The sequence below is a fragment of the Diceros bicornis genome, chromosome 31 (assembly GCF_020826845.1).
Source record: "Diceros bicornis minor isolate mBicDic1 chromosome 31, mDicBic1.mat.cur, whole genome shotgun sequence".
NCBI classification, from domain to species: domain Eukaryota; kingdom Metazoa; phylum Chordata; class Mammalia; order Perissodactyla; family Rhinocerotidae; genus Diceros; species Diceros bicornis.
The window spans coordinates 7,404,018-7,426,530 of record NC_080770.1 but is presented as its reverse complement, the minus strand read 5'-3'; the positions used below and the strand labels follow the sequence as shown (position 1 = coordinate 7,426,530).

Genomic DNA, 22,513 nt, shown 5'->3' with positions numbered 1-22,513 from the left:
GAAGTCCTGGGCTCCACCTGGCTGGCCCCACCCTGGACTCCAGCCACATGTGCAGAAGGCCAAAAGCTCAACTTAGCTTTTGACTCACAGTAGCCACTGGAAGTGGCCCTCAAAAATGAGTCAACCATCCAGGAAAGAAGGCAGAGAAAAGACCAGAGAACCTTGAGAGTGGAAAAAGAAGCTCAAGAGGCAACCTGTGATTTGCAACCTCACAGCCCACATAGGGCAGAACTGAACAGGGAATCAGAGAATGAGCCTCACTGTCCTGCTGCCCACTCGGGTCAAGGCTACAGAAGAAAGCAGTTCAGGCATGAAGCCCCTTCTGCTTGAGGGCCACCTGCAGCCAGCAGCAGATGCCTTAGCTCAGCTACCTCCCCTTCAGCCAGTCTCAAGCCAACTGTGGCACCACCTGTAGAATCTAAGAGTGGCAGCTGTCAGAAGGGAAGCTGGGCCAGTCACTGGGGCCAGATGAGGGTGTGTAGGGCAGGTTGGAGGCAGGATATAGAAAAGAGATGCTCATTCTCCCAGCCTACCTCCCCCAAAAGGTCCCCTGGGCCCCAACCCTGAAACAAACATCCCATTAGTGAGCCTTTTCATGGTTGTGTGTGTTTTTCTTTTTTTTAATTGAAGGTCCCTTACTGGTCCCGCTTCCATGAGTGGCCGCAACCAGGAGAAAAGGGGAAGGGAACCAGGCGGCGCGGGGAGGGGTCATCTCCACAACATTCCATTTATACACAGAACTAAACAGACAAGCACAGAGTCACTATTGCAGTTAGAAGTTGGCAGCATGGGAAAGGGGAGGAACACGTGGGAACTGGGGTGTCGTTAAAAAAAATACAGGCCCCCCCCCCAAACTGGGGTGCCCAGGGGTAACTTGGTCTGCTTCAACCCAAGAGGAATCAGAAGATCAAAAGCAGTTTGGGAAGGCCAGAACCGTCAGGAATGGAGGAGGAGGAAGGTCCGGGGTGGGGGGGGCTGTTTGGCAAGTGGGGTGACGGGATTGCCCTCCCCCTGCTGGGATCCCCCCAGCCCCTCCGGTCTGGCAGGAAGGGGGCAGCCTGCAACCCCTGTGGGCAGGTCTGGGGCTGCCAGATGCTCCAGGCAGGGGGCTGGAGGGAGCTCACAAAGGTTTGCCCTCCAGGGAGATGACGGCGCTGCCCCCCAGCTTCTCTGCCAGAGTGCAACGGTCCTTGACCTCCTCGTAGCAATTTGCTTGTAATTCATGCTTGATCCCTGTGGGGAAGAAGGGGGAGCATCTGTGAGCAGGAAGCACTGGGTGTGGGGGAGTTTGTGGCTGGGAAGGAGCCAATCAGAACAGATGGATGGCACAAGATTACCTTCCAGCAGGCAGGCAAAAAGAGGAAAAGGGACCTCCCTGCCAGGCCATTCAACCCACCCTGCAGCCAAGGACATGTGGACACATTCCACTCTGAGTGGAAGGACATGTGGCACCACCAATGCTGGCCCTTACCTGTCAGCTTCTTCTTGATGGCATCCTTGGAGCTGGCATAGATCATTTTGCTCTTAAGGGGTGCAGACTCAGGGGCCCTAGAGGCAAAGAGAGTCAGAGAACTTGCAGCAAAGCCCCCTCCTCCAAATCTAACAAGTGCCCTCAAGCAACACATGACTTCTAGAAACCCTTGAGCTGGCCCCTAGCATTCAAGTTTTTATCAAGTTCCTCATTGACACGTCTTTCGTTACAACACTCTCCCCCCAAACACGCCTCTGGGTAACCCACAGCCACGGATGTTCCCATCCTGAGAAAGGGGGGTGCAGCAGAGCTAAGGCAGGTGACAGGAACAAACACCTGCAGAAGAGCTCACCAGAAAATAAACACCAGGTCCTCCTTCTTGCTCTCCTTGGTCTCATAGGTTGCATCATAGAGGGCATAACGGCAGTCCTTGTCTGGCAGCATCTTGACAAAGGTGGCGTAGGGGTCGTCTACAGTCTGGCCCACGTCACCTACCAGGATCTCCTTGCCCTCCTCCAGAATGATATTCTTCTTGTCCTCGCTCAGGCAGAACAGCACTGCCTTCTTGCGCTTCTTTACCTCCTCTGGTGTTGATGACTTACGCACCTTCATGTCGTTGAACACTTTGATGACACCATCAGAGACAGCCACACCGGAGGCCTGGGGGACAATCCACACACACACACACCCCTAGTAAGAAAAAGGTTTCTGGGACTCTGCCTCAAATCCCTCCTTTGCTTTTCTTAGAAGATTCATCTGGATGTCAACAAATACAGTCCGCAGCTCCAAGAGATCATTAAACCCCTTAAGTGTCACTATTTTCCCACCCAAGCCACTATCAAAAGAGCACCTAGGACACAACCCTAGAATGGCAGCCATAAAAAACCTCTGATGATGTAATTCAACATCATTTCTCCCGTCCCCAACATCTTACAAGCTAGTAGATGAAAACCTGCAAGAAGCAGAGCGTTGGCTAAGATGTGAGCCCAGAATTAAAAGAATCCAAAGGCTACTGACTCGTTCCCTACTCACAGAACTCAATCTCAGCTTTTGGATAAAAGTGCTAACTCAGAACTTCACAGATAGCAGAAAACGATCCAGACACTGAAGTCACAGTTATCTCTTCTGCAAAGAGAGAACCAGGACCCCAAGACGCTAGACGGGACAAGAACATGCTCAACAGTTCCAGCAAGTCCCTCAAAACTGCTCAATCCAGTTATTACACCAACCATCCTCTTCTCTGTTGGGGTCTTCCTCAACCAAAGAATCGTAACCCCTAATTAAGGCCCTACTCAACACCACCCTGTCCTCCAGGGAAAATGCAGGCCCCAAAAGTCGCTGATAGACGTTATCAGGGCCAACTAAGTGCCCTGGGCCCTTGAGAGCTCTTTAAACTTCTATTCTGGGTCGTGCTGGGGGACACCCCAGCCAGGAGAGGGAGCGACCGTCCACGGCGAAAACTGCCGCGCCCCCCCTCCCGGAACTGCAGAGGAAGCCGGCCACGTGACACCGCCGCTTCCGGAGTAGGCGGGGAAGATCTGCTAGGCCCGGCCCCCTCGGCGAGAAACCCGTATCCAGAGGCGGCAGCACCTTCAGGGCCTCAACTCCAGACAATCGCCTTTACCGACCGATGTTACTAGCCCCCTTCGCTGCGGGCCAGGGCCTGGGCAAGTTACACAACCTTCGGCTCTCGCAGCCCTCGGGCCGAACACAGGAGGCGGGGTGGTTTCCGGGCGGTGCCCGCCTGGGTCACTTCCCTAAACTCGGCTCCACCCTCAGGCCCCATCCGGGAAAGCCGCCGGCCCCACTTGTCCAGGGCTTCGGGCCCTAGCAGCCAGACCTGAGCGGTGCGCACGCGCCGCCCGAGAGCGCCGTTCCGGACTGTGCTGGGTGTAAACCGCGAAGAACTCAGCTCGCTTTGAGGGCCGCTCGCTCCCGACCCAGGCCGTGGTCTCTGCAGTGTCCGCTCCGTGCCGCGCGGTGTAAACTCCTAATCCCAGGCGCCTGCGCCCGGACCCCGCCGCCCCCGCATCCCCACCGCCCCCGCCCTTCCCGGGCGCAGGCATCCCTGCCACCTGCTCTCGACACAGAACCGCCTGCCGAGGGAGGGTGACGCGAAGACAGGAACAGCCCTTGGGTGGGGCGCGCGCGCCAAGCCCGCTCGCGCGCTTTTCCTCCGCCGCCCCCGGGCCAGGTTTGGATGCCGCGTGCTCCCATCGAGCGCGCGTCCCCGTGAACCGACCCGCTTCGGCGGCTCCGCGAGGGGCGGGCGCGCGCGCACGCGCGCCCCGGACCCCTCCCCCACGGCCGGTGTCCGCGCGGGCGCACCAGCGGGTGGGGGAGGGGAAGGGAGTCCAGGGGGCGCGCGAGCGACGTCCGAGCCGGCCCTCCCCGGCGCCCGCGGGCGCGCACGCGCGTCCTGGCACCGCCCGCCCCTCGGCACGAGACCCTCATCGCGCCCGGGGCGCTGGGGGAGGGGGTGCCGACATCGCTCCCCCGTTCCCTCCCGCGCGCGCAGATTACCGACTCGCAGCCTCCTCCCCTCAGGCACCGCGGCCTGCCACTCACCATGTTTCCGGAAGCGAAAAGGAGAGAGCACGGAGAGCCCGAAAAAACAAGAGCCGCTGCAGCTGCTGCCGGGATCCGACTGAACGCGGCCTCTCCCGGCCCCTTCCGTTTAGTATGAGCCGCACAATGAGGGGCGGGGCGGGCTTCCGGCGCCCCCCCCCGCGGGCCGACGGGAAATGAAGTCCGAGAGTCCTGCGCCGTTCTCGGGCTCGCTGGGTAATAGAGTTTTTTGAGTCAGCTGGCCTCCCCGCGCCACATTGCATTCCGGGAAATGGAGTCCGCGACAGCCGAGAGGGGCGGGGCTATGGCACGGAGAGCGCGCCCATTGGTCAAATTTCCTAGGAAACGCTCCGAGCTGAGCAAAGGCCCAGGATCTGGGTAATATGAGCCGAAAATGAGCCCTGACTTCGCGGGTCTTTCCCCCGTAGCGAAGGGGTTTTCCTAAGATCTATCTTGGAACTTTCTGGTTCCCTTGGTCTGAAAATCTTGAGTGAGTTAATATTTTGCTTTTCTGAATCGAAGCAACTATTCATTGGCCTGGAATCCAGTCTTAGAACAAGGAGAATCGCAAGTATAAGGCGCCTTCAATCCAATAAACATTCACCGAGCACCCTCCATGTGCAAAGCCACTCTTTGTCTACTGAGAAAAGGCCATATGTAACTTAAATAAAATAAGAGGAAAAAACACAAGGGAAAGGCCACAAGGAAATCTTTGAAAATAGAGCTTTGTCCTTGTTTTAAAGATGTTTGGCAAATTCACGAGGCAATAAAGGGAGAGGGGCAGGGGTTTGTGCATTCAGTTCACGGATTATGTGCCTTTTACTAGACAGTGAAAAGAGAAAATAGATATTAAACCAGACTTGAATCTCGTTCTCGAGTTCATAGCCAGGCATATCGTTAATTTAATACCTTCAAATTGAGACACAAACTCTGTGGGAGATGAGCTTCAAAAAAAGAAGCTGGGGTGGGGGACTCCAGGAAGATTTCGTTGACCTCGAACAATGACCATGGCCTCACACTTCGCAGGAGGAGAGAGGGTCGCAAACAAGGGAACTGGGGGCATTGATCCTATAAGCGGAATAAAGGGTGTAAATGAAGAGCTGGAAGCTCGGTCTTCACCACCTGGGGAGCCATGCCCGCGAGTGGGGTACTTCGCAGAGCATGCCGGGGGTTGTAGTTGGGGACATGCCGCCGCACCGCCTACCAACCGAGCTCCCAGGAGCTCCAGGTGGAGGCCGCAGCTCGACTCCCGCCTCTCGCAAGCGACCCTGCCAGAAGAAGAGGCTGGCTGCATCGTTTTCGAGCCTCGGAGTTTCCAAGAGCAACGAGGAGGGGGAGGAAGACTTCGCAGTTACCCTGGAGACGCGCTCTCGCCCGCCCCTAGCCGCGGGATGCCCTAGATGCCCTTATTAGGACAAGAGACTAGAGGGGGCGGGGCCACCCCAAACGCCGGCTGGAGGCTCCTTATAAGGCAGCGTCGGGCGGGAGGCGGGAGTTTGGAGGTGGCTGGGTGGAGTCTGCAGGGGCGGGCTTGGAGCTCCGGCGCCCGCCTCTCCACTCCTCGAAGGCCCCAAACATGCACGTCGCGGCTTCCCATGTAACAGCTGGGGGCTGTTCCAGCTCCCTGGCGAGACTCTCGTGTCTCTCAACTTGGGGACCCCTTTGCACAGTTTCCATCTTAAACGTCCCTGAGGGCCCCCCACCTCCAATGAGTCACAAAAACGGCGAAGTGTTCTCCCCTTCCACTCTTGTCTGGGCTCCTTACACCCAGCCTGCTCCCCTGAATCCAACCACGTGCCCATTTCAGCACTCCCCCACTTGCCCTAATGTCCAGCAACTCCTATTTGTCCTCCTTCTACTTGTCCTCTGTCCCCCTCCCCCCTGTCCTAGCTTTGGTCTTCCCTGCACATCGCCGACTTCGCGCCCCTCCCCCACTGCCCTGTGGTTCCCCGGCACTCCCACCGCCCAGCTCTGGATCACCATTTCCTCGGAGGGTCCTTCAGCTCTTCCTGTGTTACCTTTGTGTCCTTATCCCCTGTACCCCTTGCTAGATATCCCTCCTGCAAATACACCTGCAGCCATTTGTCCCCAACCCCCATCACATCTCGGGCTCTACACAAGCCCAACCTTTCTCCAGCTTTCTCCGCAAGGGTGAGGCTGAAATTGACAGCCTCAGGTTACTTAGTTAAGCACCGCCCCAGCCAGCCCTCCCAGCCACAGGGGGCGCTGTCCGCCCTCCTCTCGCCTGCACAAAGAGGACCCCGCTCTCGAATCTGGGGTGGGAGGAAGAGGCGGGTCAAGGCTCCGGGGCCCTGGGTGGGGCGCGTCCAAAAAACTTGTCTGGCCGGGAGGGGCGGGGTGGGCGAAAGGCCGTAGAGACAGCGCTCGGCACCAACCACTTAGAGTAGCGCAGGGGCGGGGAGGGCAGCAGGAGGCTATCCTCTAGTTAGTGCCCCGCATAGGACCACGTGATTGGAGAGGTCCCGCCCTCACCCACCCGAGCCAGGTGTTCGAATCCCGTCTCCGAAACTGGCGGCGTCTCCGTCCCGCCGGCGTGAGGCGCCAAAGGACCCGCCCTGGGGCTCATGGCGGCGCCGGTCCGCCTGGGCCGGAAACGCCCGCTGCCGGTTTGCCCCAACCCGCTCTTCGTACGCTGGCTTACCGAGTGGCGGGACGAGGCAGCCAGCAGGGGGCGCCGCACGCAGTTCGTGTTTCAGAAGGTGGGTCCCGGCCCGGCCTGATGCGGATAGGTGCTGGTGGAGTCAGACGACCAGGCCCGCCCTGACCCGGTACCGTACCCCTGCCCTCGCCAGGCGCTGCGCTCCCTCCGGCGGTACCCACTGCCCCTGCGCAGCGGCAAGGAAGCTAAGATCCTACAGCACTTCGGAGACGGGCTTTGCCGGATGCTGGACCAGCGGCTGCAGCAGCACCGAGCATCGGGCGGTGAGCGCTTGGGGCAGGGGTTGGTGGTCCCGAGCCTCCCCCCAGATGCAGCCTCCGTAACCACCTGGGATACCCTGGCTTCAAGCTCTGCACTCCTGCCCCCAAGGTGCTGTTTGACCTAGCTGGTGGCTGGCTCTCAGAGCCTCGCCGCTCTCATCTACCACATAGGCTGGCAGCGTCCCAGACCCTCCCACCTGCTGGATTCTGTGGGGTCCGGGGTTGACTCTCTTCTCCTCCCGCAGATGATCATGCCCCAGGGTCACCATCTGGAGCAAAGAGTCCAGCTCCGGAAGGGCCAACTGCCGAAGTCCAGGACCCTTCCATGCCAGTGAGGAGGGGGCAAGGGGAGTGGAAGGGACAGTGGGAGCACCAGGAGTAAGATCTTTGGGCTTGAGGGACTTAGCAGGCCTGAGTCCCCGTCTCCCCACCAGTGATGCCTGGCCTTGGGCAAATGACTTATTCTCTCTGACACTGAGTCATCTTATCTGCAGGTGGGGCTGTTGATTAATAACAGTCAGTGGAGAGAGTTCCATTATCAAGTTATTTAGGGGGCCAAGCCCAGTAAGTTGTAGGGGTTGCAGTTACCTAGAGTTTTCTTGCCTTACCACTTCTGTCCTGCAGTGGGTGGTAGAACTGAGTCTAGGCCAGGCAGATTACACCCCCCCAGCCCCACCCCCACCCCACCCCACCCCCCTGCAACTGTCCACCATCTCATCCCAGCTTTGCAGGAGATCATCCCATCATCTGGCCCATTTTACAGATGAGGAAACTGAGAGGTAGCTGAGTGACTTGCCCAGAGCCATGTAGTCTGCTGAGATAGAGCCTGAACCTCAACCCTGCCAGGGATTCAGTCTACAATGGCTGATGGCCCCTCTGTACCTTTCAGGTTCCTGCTCAGCCCAAAGCAGGAGGCTTGGGCAGCTACTGGCCAGCTCGGCACTCGGGAGCACGAGCGATACTGCTGCTGCTCTACAGGGAGCAGCTGGTGAGTGCCTGGCTGCACCGGGAGTCAGGAACCGAGGCAGTGGGGTGTGAGGAGGCTGGCCGGGCACTGAACATTTCTGCCTTGGTTACAGAATCCTAGTGGCCACAGCTTCCTAACCAAGGAGGAGCTGCTGCGGAGGTGTGCCCAGAAGGCTCCCAGGGTGAGCACTGAGGAGGGGAAGGATGAGGCCCAGTGGCGCTGGATCTGACCCTGAGACTGCCCTTCTCGGGAGCAAGCAATGGCATGGGGCACAGGGAGTTGGACACACAGTAGCATCAGTGGCTCTCTAAGGGTCTCCTCCCCTCTGGACAGGTGGCCCCTGGGAGTGCTCAACCCTGGCCAGCCCTCCGCTCCCTCCTCCACAGGAACCTGGTCCTCAGGACACACCAGCCAGCCAGGTGGGGCCAACTAAGGGGATACGGGAGGCAGGGAGGGGGAGCACGCATGACGTTCTGAGTGGGGCCCTGCGGCCACCATGTTGTTGAGGTTGGGGAAGGGAGACCTTACCCCCAGGAGCCCACACTGATGGAGTACCAGGAGGGTCTGAGAGACCGAGCAGTGGGTGGGAGGGAGGAGGGGGTGCCACAGGTTATTGGAGGAATAGAAAGGCTTTGCTGAGGACATGGCATTTGACGCAGCTTAGAATTCAGTGGGTAGAGATGTAGGAAAGGCAAATGCAGGAGGGACGGTTTGTCTGAGATGTACTTATTGCAGACCTGAGAATTGGCCCTAGGGCAGGTCTTGAGGAAGCTAACCCGAGGGGCAAGAACATGGCGGGGCTAGGGGGGAGACGCTGGACTTGTCTGTGCAGGGTCGCGAAGCGGGTGGTGAGGCCAGCCTAGCTGGGGGCAGGCGGGAGAGCGTGCCACATATGAGTGAAGGGAGATCTGTGTTCCTCTCTTCCGCCTACCAGGTACTCACTGACCCCGGAGGGTCTGGAGCTGGCCCAGAAGCTGGCCGAGTCAGAGGGCCTGAGCTCGCTGAACGTGGGCCTCGGGCCAGAGGAGCCCCCTGGGGAGGAGCCTGAAGTGCCAGGAGCGGCCTCAGCTGAGCTGTGAGGAGGAGGGCGGGGAGGAGGAGAACAGAGGAACAGGAGGGGTCCTGGAAACGGGCCACCACCCCACACCTCTCTCCATCACCTACAGCTGAGCTGTGGCTGCCCCACTCCTGTGGGTTGGGGGGGAACTGCCCTGGCACTGGGGTTCTGGCCTCACACATACCAACCCCCACTCCCCGCAGTGGCGCCAGCGAAGGGAGCGTCCAGCAGCCGCCCCTGGAGCTGGGGCCCGGAGAATACAGGGTGCTGTTGTGTGTGGATGTTGGCGAGACCAAGGGGTGAGTGAGGGGGAGAAGTGAGGGAGAGGGTACTGGGGAGGTTGGCACGGCCTGCCCTGACCCAGGCCTCCCGCCTTGCCACTCCAGGGCAGGGCACAGGCCAGAGCTGCTCCGGGAGCTGCAGCGGCTGCACGTGACCCACACGGTGCGCAAGCTGCACGTTGGGGACTTCGTGTGGGTGGCACAGGAGACCAGGCCCAGAGACCCAGGTAAGGGGTGTGGACAGGCAGGCAGGTGTCAGAGGCAGGGCCTGATGGGCGAGGGGACACAGACTAACAGGAGCCTTCTTGGCCTCTCGGCAGCGAGACCTAAGGAACTGGTCCTGGACCACATTGTGGAGCGCAAGCGGCTGGACGATCTGTGCAGCAGCATCATCGATGGCCGATTCCGGGAACAGAAGGTTCTTTACTGGCCCCACCGTACTCCCTGCTCCCTGCCTGCTCTGGGGGCCTCCTTCTCAGCCCGGAGGAATCCAGGGACACTTCTGGGTGGCCTCGAGGCAGTCTCAAGGACTCCAGCCACACCTCCATAGGGCTGCTCCAGGGAAGCCCTGGAGATCAGACCCCCTATGGACTCCCCCAGATGCACAGTAGTTGCATAGGGTGTCTGGGCTGGGCTGTGGAGCATCTTAAAGACCCCTTGGGAGTCCAGCCCCTGCAGTTTGGGGTACAAGGCCCAAACCTCTGGGAGCAGAACCAAAGCACTGTATCCTGGTACTGGCTGCTGGGCTGACCCCATAGTCAGAGAGGCCACGTACAGGCCAAGGGAGGCTTGAAGAATGGGTGTCATTCAGAGATGGTAGAAGGGCTTTCCGGGCAAGAGTAACAGCATGAGCAAAGGCACGGAGGCCGCCCTGAGACAGGTAGAGAGGCTGGGAGGACAAGGCAGTGACTTAGTGGGACCAGGATCCCATGATGATCTTGAGTGTGACATGATGGAAGGCCCAGCCTATGGGCATCCAGGCTGACCCTCCCCGCCCCTCTGTCCACCTCCCCAGTTCCGGCTGAAGCGCTGTGGTCTGGGACGCCGGGTATACCTGGTGGAGGAGCATGGCTCAGTGCACAACCTCAGCCTCCCTGAGAGCACGCTGCTGCAGGCTGTCACCAACACTCAGGTGAGCGGGCGGGCAGGCCAGGCTGGCAGGGACCCCGTGGTCTGTGGCTCTGCCCAGGAGCCTCCTTCCCTCTCTTGGGTCCTCTTCCCAGGTCATTGATGGCTTCTTCGTGAAGCGCACAGCGGACATTAAGGAGTCAGCTGCCTACCTGGCCCTCCTGACACGGGGCCTGCAGAGACTCTACCAGGTGAGCAGGTGTACCTTTCAGGCCCTGGCCTCTTACCTGGGCCCTGTGCACCCCCAAGGAAGGTGAGGTGAGTGAGGTCCCGATTCCTCAGGCTGGCCCGCTGAGGCCTAGGATCAGGCAAGGACTGGCTGGGGGTTGTCCCCTAGAGCTCTGGCCTGGCCTCAGTCCCCTCTTCCCTCAGGGCCACACATTACGCAGTCGCCCCTGGGGAACCCCAGGGGACCCTGAATCAGGGGCCGGGCCCTCCCCAAACCCTCTCTGCTCACTCCTCACCTTCAATGACTTCAACGCGGGAGCCATGAAGAACAAGGTACAGCCTCTGCCTAACTCCTCGTTATGTGGTCCGGCCCCCGACCACTCCTGATACAGTGCTCCCTGACCCCAGGCCCAGTCAGTGCGGGAGGTGTTCGCCCGGCAGCTGATGCAGGTGCGCGGAGTGAGTGGGGAGAAGGCAGCAGCCCTGGTGGATCGGTACAGCACCCCCGCCAGGTAGGCCCCCCAGAGCCTCTTAGGGTTCCTCTGCCCCTGCCCTCCCTGTGTGACACTCAGCTCAATCAATGCTTTGTGGAGCTTTGAGGGCTGTGCAGACCCAGAGATGGGGAGACCCAGCTGAACCCCAGGGAGTTCATGGAAGTCAGGGGGTGAGGAAGACAAAGCCAGCCAGGACCAGACAGTATCTCAGGCATTAAGGGAGACTACAGGAGGGAGGGAGGGAGACATTCCACCTGGTGCAGCAGGGAAGGCTTCCTGGAGGAGGGGGTTGGGCCATGAAGACTGGGCCAAGAAATGCCAGACTTGGAGAACCTCTCATGCAGGGAGCTTTTGGAGCCTTTGCTGGCTCTGCCCCAGTGCTCCTGCAGGAAGGGAGGGCAAGCGGGATGGAGCAGGGCCTTGACTGCCAGGCTCAGGAAGTACGGCAGTGGTCCTGACTCCTGTAACCCATGCTGCCCCTTCCTGCCTGTCTCCCATGACACTGGCCCCAGCTGCTCAGAGTGGGCCAGCTGCCAGCCATTGTCAAGCCTTAAAAACTCAAACACCCCACCCCACCCCCAGCCTACTGGCCGCCTATGACGCCTGTGCCACCCCCAAGGAACAGGAGATGCTGCTGAGCACCATCAAGTGTGGCCGTCTGCAGAGGTGAGGGCAAGAGACAGAACTCAGAGGGAGTGGCCAGGGCCAGGGCTGTTGTGGCCTGGGGCCTGACCCTCCCCTGCCTCTCTCTCCGTGCAGGAATCTGGGGCCTGCTCTGAGCAGGACCTTGTCCCAGCTCTACTGCACCCACGGCCCCCTGACCTGAGCTATGCCACGAGACAGACCCCAGCTCTCATCTTCCCAGGCTAGCCAGCCTTTTAACCAGAATCTTTGAGGCTACAATAAAAATCTAAGTGTCTGCAGCCTTCTGTGTTATGGAGGAGACACCAGGCCCCAGGGGCCTTGTAAAATATCCAGGCAGGAACTGGGGAGACCACTGGTTCCCTTGGTTTTTAAACTGAGCTCCTTGGGATTTTGGGTACCCTGGTGGAGCAATGAGATTGCCAGGGAGACGGCGTCAGTGAAGCATTGCAACTTTGAATCCAGTTTATGTCATCAGAAGGTCCCCTGATCAAATAAAATTCCCTTTGATAAAAGGTTCTGTAGCTTGGAAAAGAAAAGTTTGAAAAGCACTAACAGTCCAATTGCCCCATTTTATGGATTGGAAAACTGATGCCCAGGTAGCTAGTAGGGTTTGTCCAAATTGATAGTCTGAGGCCTAGCTAGGAGTGAAACCCAGGGCCTCCTGGCACTGTCTACAGTGGGGTTTCTCAGGCTCCCTGTAAACCAGCCAAACCTACATTTCTGTGCTGGGGCCTGGGGACTACATTACCTCCTCCCTTCTCCAGGAGATTCTAATGCTTATGGCACGTAGATCAATCCCAGCCATGGGGATGCAGCTCCCAGCTCCTGTCAACAGGGCTCCCTCAGCCTGAGCAGAGAGCCCCCCCCCACTTTAGGTAGACTTGGCCTGCCTCCCACAAGCCTGGCCCCTCCCCCAGTCTGGGGTTCACTACAGTGTCACCCACCCCCCTCAGCCACCAGGACTCCTTCTTTCTCCCTTTATTGCCTTTCTCTCTCTACCCTTCACAACAGCATCTTCCCTTTTAGCAGAACGCAGGCATCCCTGAGCCCCAGGCCCCTCGGCTACAGGGAACCTCCCCCTCCCTGAGGGCTCCCCCCACTCCTCAGAAGGTGTAGGCCCCCACGAAGACGGTGAGTCTCAGTACAGAGCTGGCCCGGTAGCTCATGAGGGAGTTCATGGTGACCATCTCGAGGTCCAGCACGTACTCCCGGGGGCCTGTCACGGGCCGGGCGAGGACCAGCATGGCGCTGACATTGTTGATTTGCTGCAGGACACAGTGGAAGGGGGGCATGTAGATTGAGTCAACCTACCCACCCAGGACCCTACCCCTGCGTCACCTCCCTGTCCCATGTCTCGCACGCACAACCAGTTGGCTAGGAAGTGGAGAGACAGCCCTGGCGGGGGTGTGACCCCAGGCTCTCATCCAGCTCTGTGATGACAGCTCATCTGATGACAGCTCCTTGACAGCTCATCTCTCCTGCACCCAGGCTCCTGCCCTTAGAAATCCCCTACTGGTGCTCTTCCCACTCTTTCCAGCTAGGTCTTCTTTTGTCTAGGCATAGTCAACTGATGATTCAGGGCCAAGTGTGAGACTCTTGGGAGTGGTGGGGCCTTTGGCGACCAGGAGCAGGCTGACTCCTCTTGCATTTCAAAAAGAGAAAACAAGCCCTGATCCCAGACAGACCTGTGCACCCTCTCCCTGTGAGTCATACGTGGACCCCTCCCTCCTAACACCTCCACCAGTAGGGAGCTGGACTCGCAGATCCCGGCCCACTGCCTCTCTCTCTCCAAGGCCCGGCTCCACTTGCTTGCCCTTCCCAGACTCTGCTGTGTCTGTTACCTCGGAAGACCTCTCATGCCAGTCCCTTGTTCTACGGATACAGAAATTGAGGCCAGGGCCGGCCCAGTGGCACAAGCGGTTAAGTGTGGGCGCTTCGCTGCAGCAGCCCGGGGTTCGCCAGTTCGGATCCCTGGTGCGCACTGACGCACCACTTGTCAAGACATGCTGTGGCGGCCTCCCATATAAACTGGAGGAAGATGGGCATGGATGTTAGCCCAGGGCCAGTCTTCCTCAGGAAAAAAGAGGACGACTGGCAGATGTTAGCTCAGGGCCGATCTTCCTCACAAAAAAAAAAAAGGAAGAAATTGAGGCCAGATACGGAAACCAGTGCAGAGGCTCAAACCCCAGTGTCCAAGTGCCTCGTTAGAATAGCATGTAACAATCTGGAGTCTGAACCAAGGGAATTTACCCTACCTTTCTACAGAAATTCCGCCTCCTGGGGGCGGGGCTTTGAGAGAAGAGGCGGGGCATGGTGGTATAGCCGCGTCTCCCACTTAAGGTCTCCTGGAATTCAATTCTGGGTTATGCATGTCAGTTAAAGAGAGGGGTTAGGGGAAAGCCTTACCCTAATGTAGAAGTCCCCCTGCGAGTTTCCGGCACGGATCTGAAAGGCATTGTAGGCGCCGGGGTAGACGGAGGTTGCTTGGATCTGGAACACGTCGGCAGGCACGCTCCGCTCGGAGGTGATGCTCATGTAGCGGTGCACGATGGACGAGGGCTGCTCCCGGCACAGCGGGTTGGAGGCCGGACAGAGGCAGCGACTAGAGATCCCGAGATGTGGACATGAACGAGGTCCTAGCCCATCCCCCTAGTTGGGCCCACCCCCAAATCTGGGATCTCAAAAGGATCCTCCCACTCCTGCTATAAGAGCTCGCGTGATTGTCAGGAAGGACTACAACTCCCATCAGCCCTCGGGGCACGCGCCAGTCCAAATAGACGCGTCAGCCGCAGAGCCCTCTGGGAGTTGTAGTTTATGGGGGGCTCGCCGTCGACTTGACTCACTTGTCAGACACTTGGACGTAGGGCTCCACGCAGCGGTTGGTGTCCACGCAACGGTAGCCCCCATGGAAGTTGACACAAGTTTGGGCCTCGGAGCACTGGTGCGCACCCGACTCGCACTCGTCAATGTCTGTGCCACGGGAGAGGGGCTGGAACCCAGACGTCAGATCACCAGCCCCCCGACACCACCCTGTCCCCTCCACTCGGGCAACCTGTACCTTGGCAGAGGCGCGTGGCCAGCAGCTGATAGCCCTGCGGACAGTGGCAGGAGAAGCGGCCTGGCTCGTTGACACAGCGGTACTGGCAGAGGTAACTGGAGTAGCTGCACTCATCAATATCTGAGGGAGAGTGGGGATGAGGACTCTGGGCCAAGGGCAGTCCTCTCAGTTCAGCCCCACAAACGTTTACGGAGAGCCCAGCCCTATGTTATGCTCAATGTGGAAAGACAGAGGGGATGTGACAAGCCCTGCAAAGCTCAGCAGGGGGACAGAGGATTCAAAGACAGGTCTGCCCAGACTGCCCAGCTCACAGACCTCTTTTGCCCCAGGACTGTAAGATGATGCTAAATGAAAGCACTGGGAATCTAGAGGCGTGGCTTAAATCCTACCGACTGAGTTTGGGGAACCTCAGTTCCCTGTCAATAAAATGAGTGGGTTAGACTAGATGAGCCTGGAGGGCCCAGCCTGCTCTGGTTTTCAATAACTTGCCCAATTCCTGCAACCCACAATCAGCCCAAGCACAAGTCACCTCCTGCCAACTGTGAGCTGCCCAGGCAGGAGCCAGGTTTTCTCCTCTGGTTTCCCCCATGCTGCCTAGCACTGAACCAGGTACCAATGGGGCCAGGCCTTACTCGGCAGGAGAGCATAACATAAACAGGGTACATGGCCAGTTGACATCGAGTTAGAAGTCTGGGACAGAGCCCTGGCCCCATCTCACCCCAGATGTGTGACCTTGGGCAAGTCACTTAACCTCTCTTCATTGAAGGGCTTTATGCTTATTATTTTTTTGTAATCCTCCCAACAAAACTTGAGGGAGATATTAACGTCCTCATTTTGCAGAGGAAGGAAAAAAATCCTACTTGCCTCATAGGATTGTTCGCAGGATTAAATGAGGACAAGTATGGCAGGGCAGCGCACTGCACAGGGCAGGCGCTCAGTAGATGGTAGTTCACTGGAAAGATGTGCTGCTTGGGACTTGATGAAGCCTGTCTCTTGTCATTTTCCCACTTAATCCTCAAGACAACCCATTTTACAGAAGAAGAAATAGGCTGAGAGAGAAGAGTGACTGGCCCTGGTCCAGGATTCGAATGCAGGTCAGCCTGACTCCCAGGGAGGGGGCACCCACATCCCTGCTCAGTCTCCCCACTGAAGCTCACTGGGGACCTAACTGCTTCCCTCTGTGCCTTCCCCACCAGGCTGAGAGTTAAGGTGGGCAGGTCTGCAGGTGCCCTGAACCAGCTGGGGGTGAGTACACAGGAGGTACATGGGGTGCAGAGCGGACGGGACATGGAGCCATCAAATGGAGGCCTGTGTGGCAGGAGGTGCAGCACGATGCAGGGCCTGGGGGACCAATGGAGGAACACGTGGCAGGGGTGGAGCTCTCACCACTGCAGGAGAACCCATCCCGGTGCAGCTCATAGCCCTGGTGGCAGCGACACAGGAAGGTCCCATAGGAGTTGAAGCAGCGCTGCTCGCATGGAGCCCCCATGTCACATTCGTTCACATCTAGGGGTGCCAGGAAAAAGAGGGGGGGGTGAAAGCTGAGGAGCAGCCCGGAGCCCCCATTTCACCTGGGCTGGTCAGGAAGGGAGCTCCCCCACCCCACACCACACTGCCCAGGACCCAGGAGCCTGGCCCGGCCCAGCCTCACCCACACAGGAGCGGTTGTTGGGCCCCAGCTGGAAGCCCGGCTCGCACTGGCAGCGAAAAGAGCCAGGCAGGTTCACGCAGCGGTGCTGGCAGTAGCGGTAGCGGCACTCATCTATATCTGGGGTGGAGGCGGGGAAGGAGGGCAGAGGGAAGAGGTCAGGTGGGGCCCAGGCTGGCTGGGACTCAAGGCCTCACCACCCATAGTTTTGTCTGTGTCTGGGGGGCTGGGCTGGGCCGAGTCAGCCAGGACTCATGCGTATCCCCATACAGTCCTGTGTCTGGGGACTGGAACGCAGAAGTGGCCGGGGACTGAGGTGAAGCCTGGGATGAGTTGGAATAGGGGTCAGGTGCCAGGGTGAGTGCCAGGCCAGGGGCACAGAGCAGGAACTAGAAAGGTGCCCCTCAGGCTCACCCACACATTCAGGCCCAATCTTGCGGTAGCCGTCGGGGCAGGTGCACTGGTAGGAGCCAGGCAGGTTATGGCACTCCTGGCTGGGGCGGCAGTCGTGCAGGTCCTGGGCACACTCGTCCACGTCTGCAGGAGACACCACTCAGCCCCTGCCTGGGAGCCCATGCACCACCCAATATAACAGACACCTCAACGTGGGGGGACACAGGTCAGGTACCACTCACATGGGCGTGTGGGTGACTGGTGGCCCCCAAAACGGGAACACATGGATTCGACCCTCCCAACAGCACAAATAACAGTCTACCAGCCTGGGAGCCAACGGGAAAGGCACCTCTAACCTGTGAGACCCTGTGCCAGAGAAGCATGGGAAATAAGACCCTGCCCATATGCCCAGAAGCACTGATTCCAGGGCCTTCCTCCAAGGTCCCTGGTGCCCAGGGGTGGGGTCCAGATTAAGAAGGGGGCAGGGGGCAGAGGCTGAGAGGCAGAGCTCTGGCAGTGTGCCTGTAGCTGTCATGGGGAGGGTCTCAGAGGCTGGCTGGGGCAGGGGGACAGGAGCTGGGGCCACCTGTGGCAGGCCCCACACCCAGTGAGGATCTGGATGAGGGTCTGGATGTCATCCCGGTGGCCCTGGGGAGGCTTCTGAGCAAGAGAGGAACATGAGGTCTGCGTTTTTAAGACGCAGTGATAGACACTTGGCAGGAAGACGGGAAGCCTGGGCGCCAGGGGGACCCTCACTCACCCACACACCTCTCCTGATCATCAGGCTCATAGCCTGCTAGGCAGGGGTTGGGGTGTTGAGCAGGGGGCACTGGTGGTGGGGGTCCCTCGCCGTGCAGGTCGTTGATGACGGCAGCCGAGCGGGGCAGGCACAAGTAGCCCCCATAGTGGTTGATGCATTTCATCTCCCCCTTGCAGGCCTCCGGGATGGTCAGGCACTCATTGACATCTGCAGAGAGGGGCCTGCTGGGCACAGCCAGCCTCCTGGGCCGGCCGTGGAGGGGTGGGAGGCAGGAGCCCAGCTCAGCCTTCTCTAAGCTGTGTGACCCGGGCAGGGCCTTCCTTCTCTACTCAACAAACTAAGACTGCCTGCTCAGGAGCCCTCTCCAGGGCCTGCAGGGGCTGATGGTGGGACACGTGTTCCCACAGTCACCCCCATTCTCTTGCCCCTAAGAAGGTCTCTATGCCTCCCCAAAGTCCTGGCCCTGGCTCAGCCCAAGAGTGATGTGCAGGCCTCCTTACCCCAGCTCCCTGGGACACTGCCCTCCGGGGATGTGAGGAAACAAAGCTGGATAGGAGAGTGCTTTGAGAAGGTGTCCAGGACCCAGCTCCAGCTCCCCTGGGCAGTGCCCTGTTGCTCTCTTGCCTATTAAGGGGTGGGGGCAGGGTGTCCTGGGTTTCTCTGGGAGGGAGGGGCCTGGATGGCTTCTCCACCCCTAGCTGAGCTGGTCCCCAGAGAACCAGAGCTGGCTTCAGCCAAGCAGAGCTGCGCAGAGGACAGGCCATTGGGCTTCTACTGCAGCTCTTGGAGTTGGGGTTGCAATCCCCTTCCTGGTTCCTGGGGGTGCGTCAGTCCCCCAGGCACACTCACCCCGGCAGTGCTGGCTGTCCGGGTCCCACTCATAACCATCTGTGCATTCCTACAAGGGGACCAGAGGTGCAGTGGTCACCGTGGTCCCCTCCAAGGGACCAGGCCAAGACCAGGGCCTGAGCCTGGCCACCCTCCCGGCCTGCTCCAAACAATGGCCCCAGCTGCTCCACCAACCAGGGGAGGGGAGACTCTTCCCCAGCAGCAGCCACCCCAGGATCCTGGTCTCTGTGTCCCTGCCCAGCCCATCCCAGGCCAGTGGCCCGGTCCCCACCGTGTAGCTGTCAGGCTCCTCCGAATCCTGGGGAGAGGCTGCCCCCAAGAGCAACAGCAGCAGCGCCCAGAGCAGTAGAGACCCGGGGAGGCAGGAGGCGAAGGGGAGCATCCTGGGGCTGGGAGGTGGTGGGCGGGGGTCAGGGCCCCTCTGCCACGGCACCCCCCATTCCCTGTACCAGAACCCTGAGCCCTGGCCCCAGCCGCCTCCCGCTCGGGACCGTGCTTGGGGCCCCGGAGCTCCCAGAGCCGAGGGCCAACTCCTCTCGCAGGCCGGGGTACGGGGCCCACCCGCCCGGGGCCGCCCCGCCCCCGCCCGGTCCCCCAGCGGCGCGGGCCGAGGAGCGCGGCCTCTCGCCTCCTCGCTGACGCCGACTCGGCCGAGACTCCGGCCCTTGCCCTCCCCCCACGGACAGCCACTCACTTGGGCCCGCGACGCCCCCGCGGCCGGCGGCTCCGGCGGCTCGGCTGGCTCGGGCAGTGCCTGCGGGCAGACGGACGGGCGGACGGCGCAGCTCCCTGGACGCGCGGCCCCAGGAAGCGCCCCCCGCCCGCCCGCCCGCCGCGGCGCGGCCCACCCCGGCGCCTCCGCCCGCCCCTCGGCGGATTCCTGAGCCCGCGCCAGGGGGAGGGACCCCGACCCCCCGCTTCTCCGCCCCCGGCCGGCCGCAGGCCCCCACCCGGTCCCCCGCGGCGCCGCCCGGAGCCGGCTCCCGGCGCAGGGCCAGGGTCTTCTAGCGCTCGATCCTGGGGGTATTGGTCCTGATGCCAGGCCCTCAGACTCATCTGGGAGCCCCCAGGCCCTCACTTTCAGCACCTCAGAGTGTCATCCTGCGCGCCTAGATTTCTGTCTAATTTGAGCCCCCAGAATTCCATCCTGTGCATCCGCATCTTAACGCTGGAGCCCCCAGACTCTTTGTGCGCTTCCCAGAATGTCATCCTGTGCACCTAGACCCCACCTAATCTCGGGGCCTCCAGATCCTCACCCTACGCTCTCCAGAATTTTATTCTCTGCGCCCAGAAAGTCACTCTGGAAATACCAAAACTTCATTCAGGGTCCCCAGACCCTCGCTTGAGGACGAGACGCTCCCCGGCCCAGAACTGTCCATCTCTGTCCCTTCTCTCCTCCATCCCCAGGGCTGTCTGTCTTCAGCCAAGTGGTCCCTTCACTCCAGGACAGCCTCCCCCGAGCCCTCCGATTGCGGGGCTAGAACAGTTTGGGGGCGGGGGCGGTAGTTCTCTTTTGGCCCAGAATGAATGGAAGCCCCTTAGAAGGCGGGCAGCGCTGAACTCGGGCGTACAGGACTCCAAGGTCCTGTGCCAGCGCCTTCCCGGCCACCTCCCACCCGCGGCCCCCTCCGCCCCCAGGGTTTCTGCCTCCGCCCCCAAGCGGAGGGCGCGCCCTTGGGGGAGGGGTTTGGGCGGAGCTGGCTCCCAGGAAGGGGCGGGGCCTCTCCCTGCCCACGTCTCAGGGCGGGGCCAGACGGGAAAGGGCCGCGTGTGCAAGGTTCTCCGTCTGGAGGCAGATGGCGTGCGGGAACTGCCGAGCCCTCCCTTCCCTTTCCACCCGTGTTTATCCTCACGATCGCCCCCAACGCAGCCGGGCCGGGGAGGGGGAATGCCGAGGAGGGGACGTGGGATGGGTCCCGAGGTGAGCCCTCCGGGTTCAGAGTGGACCGGAAAGCGCCTCCCCCATCCCCAAATCCTTTCCAGCCGCAGGGGCGAGGAGGCTAAAAATAATAACTCTTTAGAGCCAAAAAGACAGACAATAACAAGTGTTGGCGAGGATATGGAGAAATTGGAACGCTCATACACCGTGGGTGGCAACGTAAGATGGTGCAGCCGCTTTGGAAAACAGTCTGGCAGGTCCTCAAAATGTTACCACATGACCCAGCAATTTCACTCCTAGGTATGTACCCAGGGGAATTGAAAACATGTGTCCACACAAAATATCTGTACAAACTGTTCATAGCAACACTATTCACAAGAACCAAAATGTAGAGACAATCTAATGTCCGTCGTGATGAATGGATAAATAAAATGTGGGGATACAACAGAGTATTATTCAGCCATAAAAAGGAATGAAGTACTGATGTGTGCTACAACATGGATGAATCTTGAAAATACTACACTAGGTGAAAGAAGCCAGACACAAAAGGCCCCATAGTCCACTTATATGACACATCCAGAATAGGAGAATCTGAGAGACAAACTAGATTAGTGTTTGCAGGGGGAAGGGGGACGGGGGAGTGACTACTAATTGGTACGGGATTTCTTTTGGGTGATGAAAATGCTCTGAAATTAGATAATGGTATCGGTTGCACAATTATGCAAATACACTAAAAACCACTGAATTGTACACTCTAAAAGTGAATTTTATGGTGTGTGAATTATATCTCAATAAAGCTATTAAAAAATAGTAAAAATAATAGCTCTTTATTTGGTTTGTTTTGTTTGCTGAAGATTTGCCCTGAGCTAACATCTGCTGTCAATCTTCCTCTTTTTGTATGTGAGCTGCCACCACAGCATGGCCACTAACAGACGAGTGGTGTAGGTCTGCATCTGGGAGCCGGGTCCCCGGCCCTGAGCCACTGAATCAGAGTGCAATGAACTTAACCACTAGGCCACCGGGGCTAGCCCAGAATAATAGCTCTCGATTATCAAGATCTAACCATTCCAGGCAGCAGCGTGCACCTCATGTAATCCTCCTGCCAAGCCAGGGAAGCGGTGCCGTTAACACCCCATTTCACAGATGACAGAGGCTGAGATTTGTCCAGGCACAGCCAGAGTGGTAAGGACAGGATTTGAACTCAAGTCCCTCTGACTCCAAGACTGTCTGGGCTCTTTGCCCCCAGAGTAGAGCATTAAGGACCGACCATCTGAACACCTGCTCCGTGCCAGCCAGGGTCGTAGGTGCTCCACAAAGGGTCATTCCACTCAAAGGAATTGTTGCTGCCACTCAGAAATGAGGCCCAGAGGCCCAGAGGGGGACGATTGGATGCCCAGTTGGCAACTCAAACTTGGACCTGAGCCTCCATCTTTGCACTGTTAGGCTTGGGTGTGCCTGCCACTCGGAGTTGCCGCCTCAGAATGCCTCTCCTGACCTCTGGGACCCTAACGACTTTCCCTGCTCTCATCCCCTCTGCACTGGCTCACAAGGCCTTATCTTGGTTGGTGTCTCTCTTCTACCAAGGCAGTGAGCCCCCTGGGCCCTGAGCCCAGCCCTCACTGGGTGCCAGCCAGGAGCTGCAGGATGAGCAAATGAATGCACAAATGAGTGAGCCAGTGGGTAAGTTCATTCATTCATTCAGCAAATGTTTACTGAGTGGCCACTGTTGACCAGGCTCTGTGCTAGGCACCAGGGACACAGCACTAATGGAAAAATGACCCAAATCTCCTGGCCTCATGGAGCTCACATTCAAGGGAGGGAAGGAGAGGATCAAAGAGGAAGGCCACCCAGTCCCACACCTCAGTTCCTCCTCCCCCAAATTTCCACAACCCCCACCACAAGAGTCAGGTTTTATAATAGACGCCCTTTGGTGCCCACACAGGGACCTCCAGCTCTGAGGGCTGACACGGGGCCTTTGTCATAGGTCACACATGGCCCAAGACCAGGGCCACATAGCTAGGATCTAGAACCAGGGAGCCAGTTACCCCTCTGTGGATGGTCTGTCTACTGCATTTTAGTAAAGGCAGCACCATTCTTTTTTCTAAATAGGGGTGTCCCTTGGCTAACTATCTGGGGTAGGGGAAGGGGCGCAGCAAAATGAGGCCTCACAGCTTTGGGAAGATTCCTAATGAATGAAGAAATGAGGC

At 59.1% G+C, this 22,513-nt stretch overlaps 3 protein-coding genes across 3 annotated transcripts; 1 reads left to right on the top strand and 2 right to left on the bottom strand.

Moving 5' to 3' along the window:
• Positions 1-713: 713 nt before the first annotated feature.
• CFL1 (cofilin 1) lies at positions 714-4,147 on the bottom strand. The gene is made up of 4 exons (XM_058526391.1): positions 4,040-4,147; positions 1,824-2,131; positions 1,472-1,548; positions 714-1,233 (listed from the first exon to the last, which is right to left on the bottom strand). Exons 1-4 carry the CDS (start codon positions 4,040-4,042, stop codon positions 1,121-1,123), a joined length of 501 nt encoding a protein of 166 aa, XP_058382374.1. The 5' UTR covers positions 4,043-4,147; the 3' UTR covers positions 714-1,120.
• A 2,267-nt stretch (positions 4,148-6,414) lies between these two features.
• On the top strand, positions 6,415-11,997 carry MUS81 (MUS81 structure-specific endonuclease subunit). Its single transcript, XM_058526386.1, has 16 exons — positions 6,415-6,759; positions 6,853-6,982; positions 7,225-7,310; positions 7,869-7,967; positions 8,059-8,127; positions 8,280-8,365; positions 8,881-9,021; positions 9,207-9,302; positions 9,390-9,511; positions 9,605-9,702; positions 10,300-10,416; positions 10,508-10,603; positions 10,785-10,913; positions 10,989-11,092; positions 11,657-11,740; positions 11,834-11,997. The coding sequence occupies exons 1-16, from the start codon at positions 6,625-6,627 to the stop codon at positions 11,898-11,900; spliced, it is 1,659 nt and encodes a 552-aa protein (XP_058382369.1). The 5' UTR covers positions 6,415-6,624; the 3' UTR covers positions 11,901-11,997.
• Positions 11,998-12,653: 656 nt separating this feature from the next.
• EFEMP2 (EGF containing fibulin extracellular matrix protein 2) lies at positions 12,654-19,206 on the bottom strand. Its single transcript, XM_058526387.1, has 11 exons — positions 19,122-19,206; positions 18,699-18,816; positions 18,428-18,476; positions 17,579-17,785; positions 16,840-16,962; positions 16,429-16,545; positions 16,164-16,283; positions 14,778-14,897; positions 14,563-14,689; positions 14,126-14,321; positions 12,654-12,984 (listed from the first exon to the last, which is right to left on the bottom strand). Exons 2-11 carry the CDS (start codon positions 18,807-18,809, stop codon positions 12,823-12,825), a joined length of 1,332 nt encoding a protein of 443 aa, XP_058382370.1. The 5' UTR covers positions 18,810-18,816; positions 19,122-19,206; the 3' UTR covers positions 12,654-12,822.
• Positions 19,207-22,513: the final 3,307 nt, after the last annotated feature.

Excerpts from the sequence above, each read along its gene's own strand:
- CFL1 (XM_058526391.1), bottom strand. Across the intron at positions 1,549-1,823 it reads GACCTGGTGTTTATTTTCTG|GGCCCCTGAGTCTGCACCCC; the intron begins GTGAGCTCTTCT and ends CTTTGCCTCTAG. Across the intron at positions 1,234-1,471 it reads CATCAAGAAGAAGCTGACAG|GGATCAAGCATGAATTACAA; the intron begins GTAAGGGCCAGC and ends TCTTCCCCACAG.
- MUS81 (XM_058526386.1), top strand. The coding sequence starts at position 6,625 with ATGGCGGCGCCGGTCCGCCTGGGCCGGAAACGCCCGCTGCCGGTTTGC. Across the intron at positions 9,512-9,604 it reads GACCAGGCCCAGAGACCCAG|CGAGACCTAAGGAACTGGTC; the intron begins GTAAGGGGTGTG and ends GCCTCTCGGCAG. Across the intron at positions 11,741-11,833 it reads AAGTGTGGCCGTCTGCAGAG|GAATCTGGGGCCTGCTCTGA; the intron begins GTGAGGGCAAGA and ends CTCTCCGTGCAG.
- EFEMP2 (XM_058526387.1), bottom strand. The coding sequence starts at position 18,809 with ATGCTCCCCTTCGCCTCCTGCCTCCCCGGGTCTCTACTGCTCTGGGCG. Across the intron at positions 14,690-14,777 it reads GGCCACGCGCCTCTGCCAAG|ACATTGACGAGTGCGAGTCG; the intron begins GTACAGGTTGCC and ends CCCGTGGCACAG. Across the intron at positions 14,322-14,562 it reads TACGTCCAAGTGTCTGACAA|TCGCTGCCTCTGTCCGGCCT; the intron begins GTGAGTCAAGTC and ends CGGGATCTCTAG.